At 41.0% G+C, this 22,268-nt stretch overlaps 1 protein-coding gene across 2 annotated transcripts; it reads left to right on the forward strand.

Moving 5' to 3' along the window:
• The first annotated feature begins 58 nt into the window (after positions 1–58).
• sec14l8 (SEC14-like lipid binding 8) lies at positions 59–19,442 on the forward strand. 2 transcript variants are annotated; one of them, XM_083673202.1, is made up of 12 exons: positions 59–195; positions 1,174–1,249; positions 7,695–7,738; positions 8,619–8,681; positions 9,015–9,203; positions 9,373–9,468; positions 9,617–9,677; positions 9,808–9,891; positions 10,879–10,985; positions 15,755–15,894; positions 16,108–16,277; positions 17,401–19,442. In XM_083673202.1, exons 1-12 carry the CDS (start codon positions 142–144, stop codon positions 17,538–17,540), a joined length of 1,224 nt encoding a protein of 407 aa, XP_083529328.1. In that variant the 5' UTR covers positions 59–141; the 3' UTR covers positions 17,541–19,442. The 2 variants fall into 2 exon arrangements, with proteins under 2 accessions (XP_083529328.1, XP_083529329.1); XM_083673203.1 differs by lacking the exons at positions 59–195; positions 1,174–1,249 and adding an exon at positions 3,188–3,324.
• The last annotated feature ends 2,826 nt before the right edge of the window (positions 19,443–22,268 follow it).

The following is a 22,268-nucleotide window of genomic DNA, read 5'->3' on the forward strand; positions in this document are numbered from 1 at the left end:
TACCAGAAATGGTGGGTGAACAGCGCCACCGAGGACGGTCACACAGCGACACCGGATTGCTGCAGTCAGTATACCTTGGCGGACTGCGCTCTACAGTGCTTCTTCAACTTTGGATTAAAACATTATTATTTTCTAGACGTGATGAGCGGGAGGGTAGGCGATCTGAGCCCTAAACAGGCTGAGGCATTGGCAGAGGTGAATTATTCTCTCTCTATATTTTTTTTTACAATTGTATGTCGTAGTTGTTATTTTATGTTCGTTGAGGCGACGTCTGACGATGTGTAGAGTTAGCGTCGTTGAATCGTTGTACAATTTATGTAATTAATTATTTTACGACGCGCGCGTAACATCATCCACGTTCGCCCGACAGAGAAGGTCGTTCGAAACATCAGTTCATTTCGTGGTCATTGTTTTATCAAGACTTTCCCTCTGAAGCTTCTATGTGATAGTGATGCAAGTCACAAATTCATAGGTGATTAAAATGAGTGGGTCAACGACGTAAGGCGATTTGAAAATATATTGCGTGCATATCTCTGGCACCGTTGGCACTGTCGGATTTGGTGTGACTTTTGAATTAAAGTTTTAAGATTTTGTTGCAGTCTAAAATGTAGCTTTGTCACGTTAATGTAGTTTCGTATAGTCATGTATTTGGGAAGTCCACCTACTGTACAAGCAAGGTTGTTTGAATTATATCCAGTGCCGCATTTAATAATTTAAAATCAACAATGTAATCATGTGACAGACACGTGGACTACATGAGCCATCTGCTATTCTAGATGTATTTTAAGATATAAAACCACATTTATTAGTAGCCTACTGTTGAAATAGCCCAGTGGAGTTCGTTTGATGAAATATGAAGAGTGAGAGTAATTTCCCCCTGAAGTTCTTCTGTTGAACTATATATTTGAGAATTCCTTTCATGTTTTAGAATAGGCCATTCTCAGTTGTGCTCGGCCGCTTGCATGGGATATGCGATTTTATTAAAGGTGTGTTTTTAATAATAGTTGCAAGTGTCTGTAGTCTTATTAACCATTCATGCCACATACCTACATGCATTTTATTTAAACCCACTTTTCCATCACTAACCCATCATCTCTCTCTCTCTCTCTCTCTCTCTCTCTCTCTCTCTCTGCCTCATGCTGTATCTGTCTCACCTGTCTCACCATTGGGCAGTTTCGAGAGAGGATTCAGGATGTTCTCCATCAGCTTCCTGCTCAGCATGACCACTTCCTGCTGCGTTGGCTCAGAGGTGAGGCAAACAAATTAACTGCCTGGCCGTTGCTTCATGGTGTTGCGCTGGGAATGGTCTACCATGGTCTATCAAAGAGAGGCATTAAACAAGTTGAATTGCCTTTGCAATATGGAGAAGTTACCAACTGTTTTTGAAAGGGATATTACAACACTTGTCCATTGCAAAAGGTGTGTGTGTGTGTGTGTGTGTGTGTGTGTGTGTTTGCGACAGGGGTGGGTGGGTTGAGAAAGTGACAGTCGAAGTTGATTCTGTTCTCAAGTTTGGACATCAATGTAGTTAGAACATTTAAACCCTTCACGCTGGTTCTGAAATGGCAGGGTGGACAGAACAGGACCTGCTGAATGGGACCATATTTTCTGTCATCTAGTCAACTCAGCCTCCAGACCCTATAGGCCTGGCTGCTCTCTCCTGAGAGGTTCTAGTCCTACACTCTGAGTGAGAGGGATAGAGGCAGGCATTATAAAGGAGGTCTTGTTCTAGACTGGACTGATACAAAGGCAAGCTTTCTGTGAATCAGTGTAATCTCGGGGCTAATCTCATTAAAGCTGTTAAACAATGGCCAATGCATCTGTTATTTGTAATGGTACCCAGTCTACACTTGGCCATTGAGTTGGTCATATCTCCCTCTCTGGTGGTCAGTATCACTCTGTTTTCTGTCCAACATTTGGTATTAGAAAGGTCTTCACTATTTACCATCTATTTATTCATCTATCCTTTGTAGATTCTAAGAAATCTAATCATCTCAGAGCTGCGCCGATACATGGAAATCCATTGGTCTTAATAATAATAATAGGTAACAGGGCATGTTTGAATTTTAGTGCCGTCCAATAAGGGTCCATGTTTGATGGCTACAGAGTTGGTGGAAAGCACCCTTCCCGTTTCAAGGACCGGTGAGAGAGGTCCAAGTCAGGACAATGAGGGCTTGTTTGCACATTATGCACTCTGAATGCATTCTGTTATGTCCCTCTCACCTTGAATGTCTGTTCCCCTGCAAATTTCATGTTTCACGTCACTGTGATTGTTAGAAAGGAGGTGTTGGAAAAATATTTGCATCCCTAGGCAAATCATTGCACCGGTTGCCTGTGTAATAGATTGCTATAACATAAAATCAGTTGGGTCAGAGTGACATTTTGTTTTAGAAGAAGTGTAATCAATTCTTATCAAATGACTTAGGTATACGATAATAACTTATAGTATGCCTGCTGCATATTTAATCAGAAAATTCAAGATAAGTAGGAGTGGTAACACTGTATGCTCCTGGAATCACCCAGGATAAGAAGAGAATGAGAAAAACTGAGAAAACTCCACTACAAATGGGAAATGTCATAGATCCCACAGTAAGCCCACAATGTACAGTATAGTCTTTGCTGTGACTGCCTGTGTCTTTCTTAACTGTGGCTCATGTGACAGGAAGACCAGGGAATCCAGAAGTCATTGACCTTCTTCTTTAATTAGATACAAAGAGGAAACGATGAGCAAGGAAGGTTGTGATTCAAGCAGCTGTTGTGTGATCGAAAGGCTCCAAGCTACAGTGCCCTCAATAAGTTTTGGAAAGGAAGCTTTTTGTCTTATTTTAGTTCTATACTCCAGTTTGAAGTGAAACAATTACTATGAGGTTAGTTTCTCAGCTTTAATTCATTATTTCAACCCTTTTTATACATAGCCCCCTATTTCAGGCCACCAAAAGTATTGGAAAATTGGCTTGACAGGTGTTTGTGGTTAGTCAGGTGTGTTCGGTCACATCATTTGTGCAGGCATAAGAGAGCTGTCAATGTCTACCATTGATTCTAGGCTTTGCATTTGCCATTGGTGTCTGTCAACATGAGGACCAAAGAGGTGTCAATAAAAGTCAAGGAAGCCGTAGCCAAAGGAAACGTAGCCAAAACCTTAGATACCAACATCTACAGTGTGTAACATCACTAAAAAAGAAAGAAAGCACTGGTGAGCTCAGTAATCGCAAACGGGCTAGTAGGCCAAGGAAGACTTCTACCGTGGATGACCGAAGAATGCTCACTGTAATTAAGAAAAAAACAACAACAACTGTCCTACAGATCAGGAACACTCTCCAGGAGGTAGGTGTGAATGTGTCAGAGAATACCATCTGTAGAATATGTCACCAGCTGAACTACAGAGGCTTCACTTCAAGGAGCAAACCACTAGTTATCCTCAAAAAGGATAGTCAGGTTACAGTTTCCTAAAAAGCTTTGCAGAGGTCTGGAAAATGGTCTTGTGGATAGATAAGATGTCTATTATCATATATACCAGAGTGATTGGAAGAGGAAATCTGTCCAAGATTTACATCATACCACCTCATCTGTGAAACATGGTGGAGGGGTTGCTATGGTTTTTGGCATGAATAGATGCCACAAGAACTGGCTAACTTATTTTCATTGATGTTGTTACTGTCATTGATGTTACTGCTGATATACTTTATTTGGACACTATGATTTTTTCCAATCATTTTGGAACCCTGAAATAGGGGGACTAAGTGTATTCAACAGCAGCAGCAGCAGCAGCAATAGTAGTGTGATATGAGATTCAAATCGATTAGGCCTTTTATAGATATACAGTATGCCTCGTAACATCATTGATTATGTATCTCCTCTGTGCAAACATCCACCTTAGTTGATGGTTGACTTGTTGCAAGACACATTCTTATTAACCTCTGTGATGTTGTTACTTGACCAAACATATCATTACCAGTATACATTCTCTAACTGGGAGACATTCTGTCCCCCTTGTGGCTACAATTGAAGAACCAACATGGGGGCATGGGGGTCAGTTCAGGTCAGTTGCATGCATAGCTTTTCACCACAAAAAAAGGTGCATAAACAGCATTTACAAGTGTTTTACCCTCCATTACATCGCTGAATATCAGCGGTAATAGCCAGTGTCTGGGCCACTTGAACTCAGCACGGTCAACCTGACAGCTGTTGTTAGTTAATCACCTTAGGCAGAGTATTAGATACTTAGTGTCCTCTCCATTCTGAGTCAGTACTGCTACCGTAGGAGGAAAGTCTGAAGCAAGACGGTGGCACAGTGGTGGAAGTCATTCAGCTGACTGCTGCTTAATCCTCTTATGGAGCCATAATGGAGGGTTGTCATGGTGGCACCACCCCATCCTGCCACACCCTGCCATGTTGATTTATGGAGGTAGTTGTTACAGTTGAATCTCAGGTGCAGGAATGAGCAACAGCAGATGTATCAGCCATTAGGTTTATTACAATGGAGTTGCAACAAGTTGCAACAGGGGAACGATATCCAGCATCAGAGCAGAGAAATTGTCCAACCTCCAATAGGAGGGACACAGTTCACAGTACAGTATAGAATCAGTTAGTACAAATGATTGTTGATGACACATTCAGTACATGAATTACTATTAACAGATTGTCAGGGACATTTTGGCCCTGAACATCAGCTGGTCAGCTAGATTCATCAATAGAACATAAACTAGTAATCTCAAAATTCACCTCTACAGTACTGAAGACATGTGATATCCAGTGTCATAAAGAGGGATGGAAACTACTATACATACAAAAGCGGTTCCAGGCCCCAATTCAATCATGGGTCAGTCCATGTCAAATAAATGGACAAAAGAGGATTTCGACACCCACCATCTCAGATTGTTCTGATATGGTTTCTGTTAGAAACAGAGAGGATAAGTATTTCTGCTTAATTGTTTTGTAAAAATATAGTTGAATCCCTGAGGAATAAGATCATTGAGTTTACCCAAATTCACCATTTTCATTTTGTGGAATTCATATAATATTCAATCATTCAAAACATTGGTAAAAAGTCACCCATGAACCCTCCGAACCCCTCCTTTGGAAGATTTTATTTGCCAGAATGAAATATCAGTTCTCTATGTCTGAGTAATATGAAGCTGCGGCTTTGAGTTTTCTTCATACTATGTAATGTATTTCTGGTTAATCTGGTAATCTGGGTGTTGCCCTGTCCAAATATATAGTAATTCAAATTGTGTGTGTAATGTCCCATGATAGTGTGATAGTACCAGATTCTGTCCACTAGATTGCACTGTCCCTGCTATTAGGTGAAAATAGTGCAAATAAAATTAATTGATCTCAGTGTTAATACACAATGTAACCTTTAAATCATAATCATGTATACATGTAGAGTGAAGAGTTCAAGTGAGAACAGTTGAATCGTATGTGATTTGCAGGCCTAGTGTGTCCTCTTAGAGCACTACTAAAATGAGTCATGCAGGGGTGGAGCTACAGGGACGTTTGTTCAGTGTTTGAGAGCATCAATTTTGAGTGAAATGGTAACAGAGAACCGGTGTGGGCAGTGTAGGGGGTGGTCAGCCGTCTGAGGAAAAACAGGCGCTGACACGCTGTCTTGATCACAGAGTGGGTGTGGTGTGACCATATTAGGTCCTTAGTGATGTGGAAACCAAGAAACTTGAAGCTGTCGACTCCACTTCGGCCCCTCCGATGCAGATGGGGGCGTGGTCCCCCCCCTTCTTCCTTCTAAAGTCCATGATCAGCTCCTTAGTTTTACTGATATTCAGAGAGAGGTTGTTATCCTTGCACCAGTCCGCCAGGACTCTTACCTCCTCCCTGTAGGCTGACTCGTCATTTTTAGTGATCAGACAACAGGTGAACAGTGGTGTCATCAGCAACTGATGTTGGAGTAAACGCTTTGCTGCCTATATATTCAATCTCTGTCCATTTTCTAAAATCATCATTGGCCACCCAATGGCAACAAATCTTTGTCCCGTCCTGGCCAGCTACCCCACTTGGAAAGTTCTGGTCACTCCCCTGAGTCACACTCACACAAGCCCCACAATCACTCTCAATGAGTAGTCCTTAATGTTGCATGTTTTGCTTTCCTATGAATTTTGCTTCAGCTGTTGAAGATTAACATGAATAAACTTTAACTCTTCACTCTACATGTATAAATAATTATAATTTGAAGGTATTAACACTGAGAACAATAAAACTATTTCACACTTTATTCACCTAATAGCAGGGACAGCACCATCTAGTGGACAGAATCTGGTACTATCGCACTAGGACATTAGACACACGACTTCAATGACTAAAATACAGTGCTCTCCTTAAGTAATGGGACAGTTACAACCTCATAGTAATTGTTTGAGCCAAAAGAAGAAAAAATGCTGTCCCATTACTAACACAGGGCACTGTATTTGGACAAGGCAACACCCCGATTAACACAGATTAAATACATGACATAATATGAAGAAACACAACTCCATGCCGCAGCTTCATATTACTTGTCAGAGAGAGAACTGATATTCCATACTGGCTGATAAAATCTTCTAAAGGAGGAGTTGGAGGGTTCATGGTAACTAAGTTCCATGATAACTAAGAAAATATGACTCACGTTCAGTTTAAAATGCAGCTCGGTCACATTATTTCTGTAATGTAAACTGTAGACATTGTTTTGTTGAGCACATAAATCCATACACTCATATTAACCCTCGAGAGGAATCTTGTTTTTTGTGTTATCCTGGAACCCCAGTATCTACAAGTGATTGAATTGTACCCTTAGAGCTCCAATTTGCTTCCGCTAAACCGTGCCGGGCAGCGCAAAAAAACATGTGCCTGTTGGATAATTTGGTGTCATCTTGGTCTGATCTGACCACAAACTTTGCACCAATATAGACGGAGGAGCAGTAAATGGTGTTCGGAGGACTTGACTTGTCCAAATTAATGCCAATTACTAGCTCAGAAATCATGCAACCGTGATTGCTTTTGATACGGTATAAAATATACCATATATCTTAAACATTTTACTGTAGATTATTGGAAAATATGCGTACCTACTCAATAGAAAATATGTTTGGAGAGCCTTATGCAGAAACTGAAGAAATTATGCTAAATTCCAGTTCAATTCAGTTTACTTCAATCCATGATAATAATAATAATAAGTAATAATAATAATACATGTTTTGTTGTATTAGGGTTGGGGTTACAATGTGTACAATCTCAAACCGCATAGAACTGAGTGCAACAGAAAAACAAACAATACACTATAAACAACAAAGAAGACTATAGGAAGGCCTATCTGAAGAGGTGAGTTTTAGTCCTTAATTGAAAGAGGAGAGCGTCTGGGATGTCTTGAGGTCGTCCGGAAACCTAGCATGCTATAGTCTTATGTTAGTCTACCCCAAGTCTCCTTAAGAATGAAATGGGGACATCTGCTTGTTTGCCGACAATTAACTGATGGTCATGTAACGTTTCCAATGTTAGGTGTTTTTTTTTGTTTTGTTAGGAGGACAAAGAGGCTCTGTGTTTCTGAAATAGCTGACCCAATGTGTTCAAATGCCATGTTATCGTGTCCCTTGCATGTTAAATAACACAAACACTCACTCACCTTCAGCAGTGCTGGATGGATCCATGATTAATTCTCTCCCTCTGTCTCTCTTTATAATCCCTCTCATTTTTCTCTCTCCTCTCAGCCAGAAACTTCAATGTCCAGAAAGCAGAGGCTATGCTGCGAAAGGTACCTGTCCTTCTATGTTTCTTTAATCATACCAATAGATTTATATTTATATTAATGTAATTCTATGAACACACTCTTGAGCTAGTGTGACCAATTCCCTTGCAAACTGGTTTTCTACAATGCAGGCTCTTTCAAAGAGTGTTTTCCCGTTGCATTAAAGTGTTACTTACAGAACAGCAATTAATCCATCCTATTCATCTGATGGAGAATTTGAAAAACTGCATGATGTCCTTATATACACTCTTCAATGCACTGTTCCACTACAGAAATGAGACTAGCACTTTTAATGGGAATGTCGCAAGAACATACCATATCATGATTATGTATTAAAGTTCCCCATCAGAGGTAAACGTTGGACACCAGAAAAATGCCAAATCTAAACGCTAATGTTTATATCTGCTAATTTCTGTAAAAGTTGGGTAAACGCTTTTTACAAAACAAAGGTGTTTACCAATCCTTAGCTCCAGAGGAGGTGAGTGTGTGTGGCTTATGGGGCAGGCGTCTAAACCTCCTGATCCACTTAACTCTGTTCCTCACACACACTGTGTGTGTGTGTGTGTGTGTGTGTGTGTGTGTGTGTGTGTGTGTGTGTGTGTGTGTGTGTGTGTGTGTGTGTGTGCATACACACACGTGTATGCATTTGTCTAATTTATGCCGTTAATGTAAAAACTGTGTTGGGAGGGAAGGAGAAACCATTGGCAAACAGATTGACATTTATGGGTGACATTAACACTTTGAGTTTGAAAAGCGTATAACAAATTCAATGTATTATTATTATTATTGTTATTATTATTGTTATTATTATTATTACTCCTAGGACCTAACCTGATGTGACATGTTTACCAGTGGCCAACAATGTGCTGCCTATATTTCTTTTCAGCATTTGGAGTTCCGGAAACACATGAAAGCAGACACAATAACCACGGAATGGCAAGCTCCAGAGGTGTGTGAGTCAATTACAATCATCATACAATTTACTTTGAATGGCAGCAGTAATTTTATTCATCATTCTTGGCTGTTTTACAGTTAACTGTTTACCTGGTATTTACTTAGTATAATAGTAATTACATAAAAGTTACCTAGTAATTCTTTTTGAACTTCTTTGCGATTCAACTACTCTACAATTTGATACCATATACTGTACAGTATCAGTACCTGACAACACTGTGGCAGTACTAGAAAGCATTATGACCGCATAATGCCTTGGTAACTGCTATGTAAACACTAGCTGTAACTTGACTGTAAAGTAGAGCATTAATATTGTATTTGTGTCCAGGTGATAGAGAAGTATCTGTCTGGTGGGATGTGTGGGTATGACCGGGAGGGAAGCCCCATCTGGTATGATGTCATCGGGCCTGTAGACCCCAAGGGCCTCTTCCTATCTGCCTCCAAGCAGGACTTCATCAAGTCCAAGATCCGTGACTGTGAGATGCTACACAAGGAGTGTGACCTGCAGTCCGAGAGGGTACGGGAGTGTTGCATTATGTAGGCTTATCACCCTATCAGGCCTATCAAGTTAGTGTCCTTATCTGGATTATTGTCCTCCTTGAGATGTTGCAATGTACACCCAAACCCCAATTTCACCTATGCTCAAGCTTTCTCTTTTCTGCCTCCACTCTCTCTCTTTCTTCCAGTTGGGGAGGCATGTAGAGGCCATCACTATGATCTATGATTGTGAGGGCCTGGGTCTGAAACATATGTGGAAGCCTGCCATTGACACATATGGAGAGGTGAGGTACACGCACGCACGTGCACACACACACACACACACACACACACACACACACACACTTATGTGAGTCATGAAACTCAAGGGGAATGTGTGAACTGAGACTGCAAGATAAGATTTATTACCTGATCATAATCTTGTATCAGCAGATCCTGACTATGTTTGAGGACAACTACCCTGAGGGGCTCAAAAGACTATTTGTTATAAAAGGTAAGTTTGACCTCTACTGTGTTATCAAGTCCCAGAACACATCATAAAGGGAGGTGTTACAAACAGATATGTGCCTCACGATGACACCAAATATGTGTATCTTAAGTCTCTTCTCTTTCTACCCCCTCAGCCCCTAAACTCTTCCCTGTGGCCTACAACCTTGTCAAGCACTTTCTAAGTGAGATCACCCGCAACAAGATCATCATCCTGGGGGGTGAGAGAGAGTGCACTCAGCACAGCTACCGTACTTCCCTCCTGACCATAACCCTAACCCTAAAATTTTACCACTCAGCTTACAGTAACTGTACTGCAACAGTAAACTCACTGACTAGATAACTGGCTGGCTTGCATTACAGTTTAGCTAAAAGCAAGCTAACACACACATTAGCTGAAATGTGAACACAGCCAGCTAACTAGATAGCAATGCATTTTGCTAAACGTTATCTTCGAACTTCGGGAGTGGATTTCTCCAAATTAGTGTTCAGTAATACTAACTGACTCTTTCTCTCTCATTATTGGGAGTTGAGACACATGAGATTCTTATCTTTAAAACAGCAATCAGAACTCAAAATATGTATACAGTAGGCCAGGGTTTAAAAGTTAGCTGCTGGCGTGACAATGTCACCCGTATCCAACGAGTCATTTGTAGTTGCCTACTGTCTGTATTTTTACTGTTCTTTTTCGCCCATATCCGTCATATTATGTATCATAGTTGGCTACAAATGAAGTACTTTCATATAGTTATATTGGATGTCGCCTTGGACGGTTGTTGATATGTTCACCATTTTTCGAACACAATATAACAGGATATAACTGCAGTACCAGCATGTGTTAGTTAAGTCTGCTAAGACAGGCGAGACTTTTGTGTGTACTGTAGCTTGTGCTTCATGCAATTAGTGACTGCTCAACAAAAAAAACTCAGTCGAGTGAGAGCCAAATGACCAAATAGACGAGTCGACTAAATGGGGTCATTTATATGATATCATAGGAATATGATAACCATGTAGTCCAACACTCAATTTTAGCTAAACAATTAGCAATTAAACTTCCGTAGTGCACCTTTAAAGTTCCCATTGCATGGAAAAGCTACTTTTCCAAACTAGCCCTCAACTTCTGTCGTTAAATAATAATGTGTGTGTTCTCAGTCAAATTACCTGATACAGTTAAAACTCATCTCTCTCTTTTCCCTGGTTCTCCTCAGGCAACTGGCAGGAGGTGCTACTGAAGTACATAGACCCAGAGGAGCTACCTGCAGTGTACGGGGGTAAACTGACCGACCCGGATGGAGACCCTCGCTGTAGGACCAGGGTGAGTACACAACCACACAGGAAGTAGTGGGTCACAAACATTACAGTAGGGAGGGGGCTTCATGTATATCGCCTCAGCTGGATCGATAGACTGCGGAGTCAAATGCTATGGTAGGCAATGCAGCTTTTGAGTAGTTTACGCTGTTTCATTGTTTTCACACACAAACATGCTTATGACTTGCAATTCCTGTCCTGACATCGCCGTTTTGTAGTTGCTCTAAACCAACCCTAGTGATTTTACCCTTGGGCAAATAATGCATCAATATGTACTGTAGCCAGGCAGTGTGTCATAAGCAGTAGCTTTGCTTAGGCCACAAGTTCAGGTGCTATTACTCCTAGACTACATTGGAGTTAGATGAGAAGTTTCTTTTGGCTAGATTGTACAGTCGGCTTACTCCATTTGGCAGTGGTCTAAAGCAGTGGTTCTCAAAAATGTTTGAGCTGTGACCTACTCTATGCTTGTGGAGTTATTTTGTTACCATCCAGATTGCTTGCTTGTACAGCAGAGATGTGGACTCGAGTCACGTGACTATGACTCATGACATGGCCATCTTTAACTGTAAGACAACAGACACATTTGTATATGTTTGTGTATAAAGCCATTCTAGGGTAGTTGCTGTCTTAAATTAGCACCTTACTCAGCCTACCAAGACATGGTCAGTATAGACTGAGATCACAACTGTATCTTATATAATGTTCCAAACACACAAACTGAATTTGGTAAAAGTGCGTTTAGCTATGCTGCCTCATCATCATGGAACATTTTACAAACTGATTTAAAACCTGACAATTTAATTCGATTGATTCGAAGGGCTGTTGACAATGGAGTGCACATGCGTTGTGTTTTCTGTGTATTTGCAATTTTTTGTGTATGCTGCCTTCTTGGCCAGGGCTCACTTGCAAAAGAAATGAGAATCTCAATGTGTCTTCCCTGGTTAAATAAAGGATACCTATAGATAAAACTAGATACTGTACAAAAAGGGCTGTGCCAGTAAGCCTTCAAATTGTCTTCAAGCTAGCATATTAACACAACAGACTATATCACTTTGGTAAATTGCTGTTTAGCCTAATATAGGCAGAACAACAGAATTAGTAGAAGAAATACATTTTTATTTGAACATTGCTTCTTCAGACCTGACTGTTCTGTTAGCTTGCTGTTTGCTGCACCCCATCAGAATGCCCAGTGGGTCCAGTCGGAGGCTACCTTATCACAACTAGCACCCAATTAGTATCAGCTTGATTCAGGTGTGTGATTTGGCATTACAAGTTGTAATGCTGTTTTGTTGGCACCAGGATGGCACCAACCTTTTTTGTTTTGTAAACAAACAAACCTTTATGCCACCACAAGGCTATGTTAACAGGGGTAGTCATTAGGTTATGTTAGCACCAACTTCACCACAACCTCACCACAGCCTAACTTCAAGGCTGGGATTACCGAAATTACTGTTAAATTCTGTTGCAGAACAGCAAGGGGGAAATGCAGCACTGTCCTATTATATTGTCAATGCAATATAATAGGACAAGAGTTTCAGCAAATGTTCTGTTCTCAGTACTCCATTGCTTTGTCCCAACATGCATCTTGTGGGCAGGGGAGAAACAACAACACTCAATTCTAATTGGAGATTTCACAATGTCAGTCAATGGCCTGTCTATTAGTAATGATCATTTTAAATAATACCATTTCTAACATGATTTGTGAAGTTTATTATGTTGGCCGATTTACTAGTAGGCCTAGTGTATGGAAAACCGAAAATATGAATGAAACATTGTATTGAAATTGATATAAAACACTTCACACAAACCAAAATACTTGACCTGAGCTCTGGAACTTGGGACTTGACTTGAGACTTGCCCATTATTACTTGGGACATGACTCGAGACTTGAAGTTTAAGGCTTGAGACTTACTTTGGACTTGCTAAATTGTGACTTGGTCTCATCTCTGTTATACAGTAGCGGTACTTAACTGTGGAAAAGACGTACATGGCTGTATATAAGACAACCAACCTGTTGTCTTTTTGGAACAGGTCTCCCTGTTGTAAAAAAATAACAAATGTAATCTTAATGGGATTACTTGTATTCATATAGATGGCTTAACCCACCAATGGGACTTGACCAATCATTTGGGAAACCCTGATTATAAGGAATGTGATTACAGAGACTTACCATTTGGTGTTGTATTGTTGTTTTGGTGGTCCACAATGTGTCATACTCAGTGTTGTGTGACATGTAATGTAATATAAGCAGCATGTTTGCTCACTGAGTCTTGAGAGGTTATTCCTTTTCATTATTGAGATGATATCGGAACTGCAGATCCCGCCATAGTCTACATCAGCTTCGACAGGTATGCCTTTCTTGTTGACTCTCAGTAGTGTCGGATCCTAGACATTAGGATCCTCCCCTCCTCTCAGTCCTTTTCCTTGACACATTCCTGCCTTGCAGCATCAACAGAGATCTGCCCTCTTCTGCTGCTACACCAGTAGTCTTCAATCCATTTGCTTGCCAGTAGATGCCTAATACATAGGAGTTGCCAAGCTGGACCTCATAGGCTACATGCTTCGGCCTATGTGACCCACCATATGAAGACACAATGTTTATTTTTTTTTATCTAGAACAACTGACCCCAGGTCTAATGTCTCTGTAGATACATAGGTAGAGGCGTCTCCCTAACCCCCGGAGAGGAAGAAGAGAGTTCTTGGTCAGCCCTGTGAGAAGAAGGAAATCTCACTTTTCACTTTTGGAATCCTCTGGAAGACTAAGATTCTATGGACTGAGATGCTCAACTTCAATTTGATTTTGAGTAGTTTTCAACAAAATGGGACTTACTTAGATGTTTGTCATTGGTAGCCTATGTTCTTTTGGTAGATTTTAGGTCTTGGTAGAAGTTGGAACTATCTTAGCTTTTCTTTGTGACACGTTGAAATCCTAGGCTCACTTTTTTACTTGTTCAGAGGACACATTTTATTAGTGATACTGTACCATGCTGTCTCATACCTCAGGGGTCATATTGCAACTTCTTGTGCAAGGCACGGCAAGATGTCTTGCTGATATCCATGTTTACTGTAGAGTGAGATATGATGAGGTATATTGAGTAAGCCCAGAGACATGCACAGACTTATGTAAGATATGATAAGGTATATTATGTAAGTCGTCGTCGTCCCCCCGGTAGTTTTGTCATGGTAGTTTTATCTATGAGTCGTCCAAAGGGAGAAGATGATGGTGTGTGTGTTGGTGTTGGTGTGATGCTTATTAGCATTTGAGTGTTTGTGCATGCATATGTACTGTACTTGTGGAATGAGTGTGACATGAAGTGTGTTTGAGTGAATGTGTGTCCAATTAAAATTTGGCTCGCTAGTATCCCTGGCATTCAAGGGCCCTGTGTGAATTTACTTTGGACTAATGTTAATTGCCCTCTCCTTATCTGCCTCAACTACCATGGAATATACTCACTGTGCACTTTATTAGGAACACTATACTAATACTGGGTAGGGCCTCCCAAAACAACCTCAATTCTTCGTGGCATTGATTGAAGATGATGGAAACATTCCTTTGAGATTCTGGTCCATGATAGCATGATTGCATGATTTTTCAGGTGCACTTTCAAGCTGTGAATCCCCCGTTCTACCACATCCCAAAGGTGTTCTATTGGATTCAGATCCAGTGACTAGGAAGGCCACTGAAGAACACTGAACTCATTGTCATGTTCATGAAACCAGTTTAAGACGACTCTTGCTTTGTGACAAGGTGCATTATCATGCTGGAAGTAGCCATTAGAAGATGGGTAAATTGTGACCATAAAGGGATGCATATGGTCAGCAACAATAATCAAATAGGCTGTGGCATTCAAGCGATGATTGATTGGTATTAACAGGCCCAAAGTGTGCCAAGAAAACATTCCCCACACCATTACACCACCTCCACCATGAGAAGGTGTACAAGTGTTCCTAATAAAGTGTTCAGTGAGTGTATGTCACTTTCTACAGCCCCCTGTTGGTGCTTTCCAATTACCATCAACATTTATGCAGGTGAGGATAATATAGCTTTGGGTAAATGTGTATACACCCAGATTTAGGATTACTGTCCTTCCCTAAAGCCTAACCTTAAACTTTAGTGGGCAAAATGTAAATCTCACCCCAGATCAGTGCCGAAGTGTCACTTCATTTTACTTACCAGTACTTCTCTTTGTTTAGATTGAGCAAGGGTTCCCTCTCATGTTTGTTTCAGGTACTACAAGTAAGATTAGCCATTAAAGGAGCAGTTAGCTAAATTGTTGGTGTCGTTTTTTAAGCAAATAAAATAAAACATGGACCTCAGAGGACTATTCTGGACTCTTATTTCCAAAGCAGAGGTAGAACCATGAACGTTTTTGAATCTCAGAACCTGGCAGTGAATGATTCTACTCTCATTTAGAGCCATGGATGTTGTCGCATGTTTTTGGAGGGGCTAGAGAGAGGCTGCTCTATGCCAGGTTAAGGAGCATCCCAATACACACACACACACACACACACACACACACACCTACATATCTAAGATTAAACCCTTGCATGAGAAGAATCATAATAATGTTTTTGCCTGTGATAAAATCTATAACTGCTGCAGATCCACAGTAAGTGAAGCCTTCATCTTTTTCTCCCTGATCATTTCAACCTAATTCCAACATATACCGCTGATTGTCATAGCATGAGACAGCTTTACAGCACCCAACCTCTCTCTGTCTCTCTGTGCGTGTGTGTGTCTGTGTCTGTGTCTATGTCTGTGTTTCTGGATTCTAGATACAGTATGCAGGGACGGTGCCTCGTTCATACTATGTGCGGGAGTCTGTCAAAGTGGACTATGAGCAGTGTCTCACTGTCAGTCGAGGGTCCTCACAACAACTTGACTATGAGATCCTCTTCCCTGGCTGTGTGCTGAGGTGAGTAAACCGCTGGAGTCTCTATCTCTTTGTCTCTCCCCGCTTCACTCCCACTCTTTCTCTGCTTCACCTGTCTCTCTCTTTCCTTCGAGAAAAGCTTAAGATGCAACTGTCTCAAGTCCCCATCTCTCTGTCTCCCTCTCTCCCTGTCCCCCACTCTATTTGATTCTCACATTTACTGTAGGGTGTAAGGTATGTAAACATTTGTCCCAGGTGGCAGTTTGCCAGTGAGGGGGCAGACATTGGCTTTGGTATCTTCATGAAGGCGAAGATGGGTGACAGGCAGAAGGCAGGCCAGATGCAGGAGGTGGTGCCCAGCCAGCGCTACAACACCCACCTAGTGCCCGAGGACGGATCTCTCACCTGCACCAATCCTGGAGTGTGTGAGTACCGTCAGAAAGATCTGTTTGTGCCAATTCCTCTCATTCATTGTGTACAGGGGTGTGACAGACCATAATGTATAGTTCAAATACAATTAAAGATGCGTCTTCATTGTCCCAGACATAGCCACATCCAACCTGACAATATATATATGTCCCCTGGGATCAGCAGCCTGTAAGTGGAAGGACCCAACCTTCCGCACACTCCCACAATAATGCGTTCAGAGACATGATTGACAGGGGTGGGAAATGCATTCCATGTGAGCTGAGATCCTTGATGAACTGCACCCTATTTCAGGGCGCCAAAACTAATGGTACAGATTCATACAATTTCCAATTAAGCAGTTATGTTTAGTATTTGGTTGACAATCCTTTGCATGCAATAACTGCCTGAAGTCTGCAACCCGTTGATCCTCTAAACGCTGGGTACCTTCTCTGGTGATCGAGTCCAGTCAAGAACCTTCCACTTTTTGGTTCTGAAAAACTCCCTAGTTGCTATGGCAGCATGTTTTGGGTCATTGTCTTACTGTATGATGAAAAGCCATCCAATGAATTTGGAGGCATTGGCTTATACTCGAGCAGACAAGATGTTTCTGTACACTTCAGAAAACATTCTGCTGCTGCCGTCAGCAGTTACATCATCAATTAAGACAAGTTAGCCGGTTCTAGTGACAGCTATACACGCCCAATCCATAACACCCCCTTCCACAGATCCCTTTTTCTCCAAACTGTCCTCTTGAAATCACTCTGGTACATGATAATATTCATATTATCTGTCCACAAGACTATTTTACAGACCTCTGCAGGCTTTTAGGTACTTTTTAGCTAACTTTAAACTTACCATCCTATCTGAGGATAACTAGTAGTTTGCACCTTGCAGTGAAGCCTCCGTAATTTGGCTGATGACATATTCTGTGGATGGTAGTCTCTCACACATTCACATTCTTAGTCATGGTGAACAATCTTCTTCGTCATCCACTCCTGGTTTGAGATGTACCTTTTACTGGTTTTACACACTATATAAGGTCTCATTATTATATGAGTGTGATGCTATCAGTTATTTTCAGTTTCTAACACCAAGGCAGAGAAAGATGTTGATTTGTTTAATTGTTTATCTCTTTTCCAGATGTTCTACGTTTCGACAACACCTACAGCATCTTCCTGTCCAAACGCATCAGCTTCACCGTGGAGGTCCTGCTTCCGGGCCAATTGCAGTCTCCGAAGAACAGAAGCGGGTCAGAACTGGGGGCCAGTGGCCAATCGTGATGGAGATGAAGGAGTGGCCAGCCTACATTCTGTATCAGAGCTGGCCTCAGCCTCATCCACAGCCCATGATAAGACTGGCCCAGCACTGAATAGACCTCCACTTATATGCATTGAGGAACTTCGGTGCACTAAGAACTGAACTGTGACCATGGACCAAATGCTGCTCACAAACTCAGAAGGAAAGAAAAACATAGAGCTCAAATCTCAGGGTCCCTGGAATGGAGAAGTTTATTCAGTCCTACAGATGTAATAAACTGGTTTACTTGAACATTTTCTGCCCCATTATGATGTTCCAAAGAGAGAAAAACAGTATTTTATATAGGTATGTGTATCTGAATGGCACTGATGATGTGGGAGAATTTTCAGATGACAGGTTGAGGCTTCAGGAGTTCAAGGAAATATAAGGCTATTTTAGATATCCATGCCTTTTAAGGATCAAAAAATATTATTACCATATGTTGGCATTTTATTTTCCCTTCCATACCTTTTTTCCAGAGGAAACACATCTACCTTAGTATTATCTGTGAGAATGTTAATATATTAATGAACAAAACATAGGCCTTCAGTATATGTGGATTAATGCACTAGAATGACATTCCATTTTCTCATATAGTTAAGTCTGCTTTTGCCACAGCAGCAGTTTTTACCTCATCTCCATTTCTCAAGGTAAATATATAAATATCATGCATAAGACATTTGCCCTGATAAATGCTTGCCTTAAATGTGTCCTAACTGTCTGAAGAATATGCAGCACTTAATGTACTGGCCCCTTATGAATGGCCAGTTTGAAAACATTTCACATACTTTTTGATTGTTTATGATTGTGGTGTCAGCATCTTGGTAAAGTATATTGCACTTTATGAAGATCATGGATTGTAGGTCTTTGTTTTTTGTGTGCTTTTGGGGGGGATTGCTAGCTATAGCCGTAATTGATGTTGGTTTGTGTTACTTGTTCACTGAATGTCAGTGTATCTTACATCAGATGAAAGTGAGAAATAGGCAATACCTCAACTTCAAAACATTTCAATATTTGTGTAATATTTTGTCTTTTGTGAATGGGTGATCAAAAATAAGAATATTTATTTTTAAAGGCAGTACTGTATTCATATGTGACAAAAGGCTGGTATGGTCAATCTGATGGGAAAATATTTGTGATTGAATTACCTTAAAGGCCCACTCAAGTGAAAATCAGCACATCCAGTATTTTGGTTTGAATTTGGGCTTCATCAAATCAGCATCATCCAAATATGAAAAATGAGGTTTCTTATATATCCAGCCATGTTTAATTTCGCTCAAACGCTCCGTTTTCAATGGGTGTGAGGTTTCAGTGTTGTCAGCGAGGCCTGTTCATGTAATACAGTAGTATTAGTAGTACAACTCAATCAAATAAACCAATAATATAATTAGTTTTACATCCATCCCATTCGCTAGCTCCAAAGAAACTCACCAAGAATGTAGCATAAAAGACAAGTCGTTCCTAGGTTCAAAAAAAGCATCCAACTACAAACAGAAATGTTGCATGAATCCACATAAGAAACACTGTAGGCTGCTAAAGAAAGGCTGGCAGCTGAATAACACTGAATCTAGGAACGACTCAAAAGACAACTGTCAATCAAAAAGGGGAGCAACACGCTCAGTCAATTCTGTCAGTCTGTTGGCTTGAGAAATTGTGGTTAGCACAAAAGCTACTTATTGTTTCTTTATTTGATATGAAAATCAAAGTGACTTTAGTGGGACTTTAAGTTTATATCATTATTAATGCTACTCTATACATAGTCTTACAGTCTGAAGGCTTTATTTGATGTCCAGTTTTCATACTTATACTTGAAATGTAAATGTGCTTTTAATGTGCAATGTGTTATCATACATACTAATTAAACAGGTGCTTTGATGTATTGTAATATAGCAAAAGTGTGTTTGTGTCTTCTTCTTTTTTTATTATTAAATTCAAATTAAGTACAGTAGTATAGAGAGTACTCCTGAGTGTCCAGAATAGTTCTGCATAGTTCTAATTTGGCAGTCTCACGCTTACGTTATGAGAAAATTACAGTGCCCTGCGTAAGTAATGGGTTAGTGAAGCATTTGTTCTTCTTTTGGCTCTACACTCCAAAAGTTTGCATTTTAAATCAGACAATTACTATGAGGTAAAGTCAAGAGTAAAGAGATTCTCAGCTTCTATTTGATGGTATTTTGTAATTGGTTTCACCATTCAGAATTACAACACTTTTAATGCATAGTCACCCGATTTTAGGGTACCCAAAAGTAATGGGACAATTGGCTTGACAGGTGTTTCTGGTAAGTCAGGGATGTTTCGTCAAACCATTTGTGCAGGCATAAGAGAGCTGTCAATGTCTAGTATTGATTCTAGGCTTTGCATTTGCCTTTGGAGTTTGCAGGATGAAAAATCAATAAAAAACATAGCCAAAACCTTAGACATACCAAAATCAACAATTTGTAACATCATTCAAAAAGAAAGAAAGCACTGCTCAGCAATCGGAAACAGGCTGGTACCTCAAGGAAGACTTCTATAGTGGATGACAGAAGAATACTCAACAAAATTAAGAAAACCCCCAAAACAACTGTCCCATAGATCAGGAACTCTCTCCAGGAGGGAGGTGTGAATGTGTCAGAGACTACCATCCGAAGAATACGTCACCAGCCAAACTGCAGATACTTCACTGCAAGGTACAAACCACTGGGTCTACTAGATACGCGAAACCTTAAAAGAACACCGTTAGCCATGCCGCCTTGCTGGGAATTGACCTCAAAATGGTGATACGCCGTTTAGTCATCCTTTCGCAGAGGCAATATCGTAACCTATGAAATCTACCTGAGGTGTGATTATTGCTAGTTGAAAACTTAACCCAATACCCCGTCGGGATGACTTGAAATACAGTTGTCTTTGACAATTTTTGATAGTCTCACATGAGACTGCTAATCTGTGAAGAAAAGGTGCTGGGAACCTAACCTTGAACCCGCCGAGATCTGTCAAGCGGGGATCCTGGAGCGTTGCCTCCAAATCCATATGGTCAAGTGAGAAGGAATTCCTAGTCTCTGTCAAGTGGGATTCGACCAGGCGATGATGGCATGGGCCTCGAACCCTTTCAGTTTCCCACCGCTGGGATTAGTGGTGCTTTTTACCCACAATGCTTTGCAATGCCAGTGTGAATATGAATTAGTCGTGACCCCTGAAAACTTGCACTGTACTCTGCCTTCATTTCTTCACACCTTTCTTGGAATTCTGTATCATTTTGCAAGCAAAAGCCAACTGAAAAACTCAAGGAACATTCTACTAGATACGCGAAACCTTAAAAGAACACCGTTAGCCATGCCGCCTTGCTGGGAATTGACCTCAAAATGGTGATACGCCGTTTAGTCATCCTTTCGCAGAGGCAATATCGTAACCTATGAAGTCTACCTGAGGTGTGATTATTGCTAGTTGAAAACTTAACCCAATACCCCGTCGGGATGACTTGAAATACAGTTGTCTTTGACAATTTTTGATAGTCTCACATGAGACTGCTAATCTGTGAAGAAAAGGTGCTGGGAACCGAACCTTGAACCCGCCGAGATCTGTCAAGCGGGGATCCTGGAGCGTTGCCTCCAAATCCATATGGTCAAGTGAGAAGGAATTCCTAGTCTCTGTCAAGTGCGATTCGACCAGGCGATGATGGCATGGGCCTTGAACCCTTTCAGTTTCCCACCGCTGGGATTAGTGGTGCTTTTTACCCACAGTGCTTTGCAATGCCAGTGTGAATATGAATTAGTCGTGACCCCTGAAAACTTGCACTGTACTCTGCCTTCATTTCTTCACACCTTTCTTGGAATTCTGTATCATTTTGCAAGCAAAAGCCAACTGAAAAACTCAAGGAACATTCTACTAGATACGCGAAACCTTAAAAGAACACCGTTAGCCATGCCGCCTTGCTGGGAATTGACCTCAAAATGGTGATACGCCGTTTAGTCATCCTTTCGCAGAGGCAATATCGTAACCTATGAAGTCTACCTGAGGTGTGATTATTGCTAGTTGAAAACTTAACCCAATACCCCGTCGGGATGACTTGAAATACAGTTGTCTTTGACAATTTTTGATAGTCTCACATGAGACTGCTAATCTGTGAAGAAAAGGTGCTGGGAGCCGAACCTTGAACCCGCCGAGATCTGTCAAGCGGGGATCCTGGAGCGTTGCCTCCAAATCCATATGGTCAAGTAAGAAGGAATTCCTAGTCTCTGTCAAGTGGGATTCGACCAGGCGATGATGGCATGGGCCTCGAACCCTTTCAGTTTCCCACCGCTGGGATTAGTGGTGCTTTTTACCCACAGTGCTTTGCAATGCCAGTGTGAATATGAATTAGTCGTGACCCCTGAAAACTTGCACTGTACTCTGCCTTCATTTCTTCACACCTTTCTTGGAATTCTGTATCATTTTGCAAGCAAAAGCCAACTGAAAAACTCAAGGAACATTCTACTAGATACCCGAAACCTTAAAAGAACACCGTTAGCCTTGCCGCCTTGCTGGGAATTGACCTCAAAATGGTGATACGCAGTTTAGTCATCCTTTCGCAGAGGCAATATTGTAACCTATGAAGTCTACCTGAGGTGTGATTATTGCTAGTTGAAAACTTAACCCAATACCCCGTCGGGATGACTTGAAATACAGTTGTCTTTGACAATTTTTGATAGTCTCACATGAGACTGCAAATCTGTGAAGAAAAGGTGCTGGGAGCC

Source organism: Argentina silus (genome assembly GCF_951799395.1).
Source record: "Argentina silus genome assembly, chromosome: 7".
Classification (NCBI taxonomy): domain Eukaryota; kingdom Metazoa; phylum Chordata; class Actinopteri; order Argentiniformes; family Argentinidae; genus Argentina; species Argentina silus.

What these genes read in the sequence shown, in the direction of transcription:
- sec14l8 (XM_083673202.1), top strand. Translation starts at nt 142, where the DNA reads ATGAGCGGGAGGGTAGGCGATCTGAGCCCTAAACAGGCTGAGGCATTG. An exon ending in AAGACTATTTGTTATAAAAG is followed by an intron (nt 9,678 to 9,807) that starts GTAAGTTTGACC and finishes CTACCCCCTCAG; the next exon opens with CCCCTAAACTCTTCCCTGTG. An exon ending in ACCCTCGCTGTAGGACCAGG is followed by an intron (nt 10,986 to 15,754) that starts GTGAGTACACAA and finishes TCTGGATTCTAG; the next exon opens with ATACAGTATGCAGGGACGGT.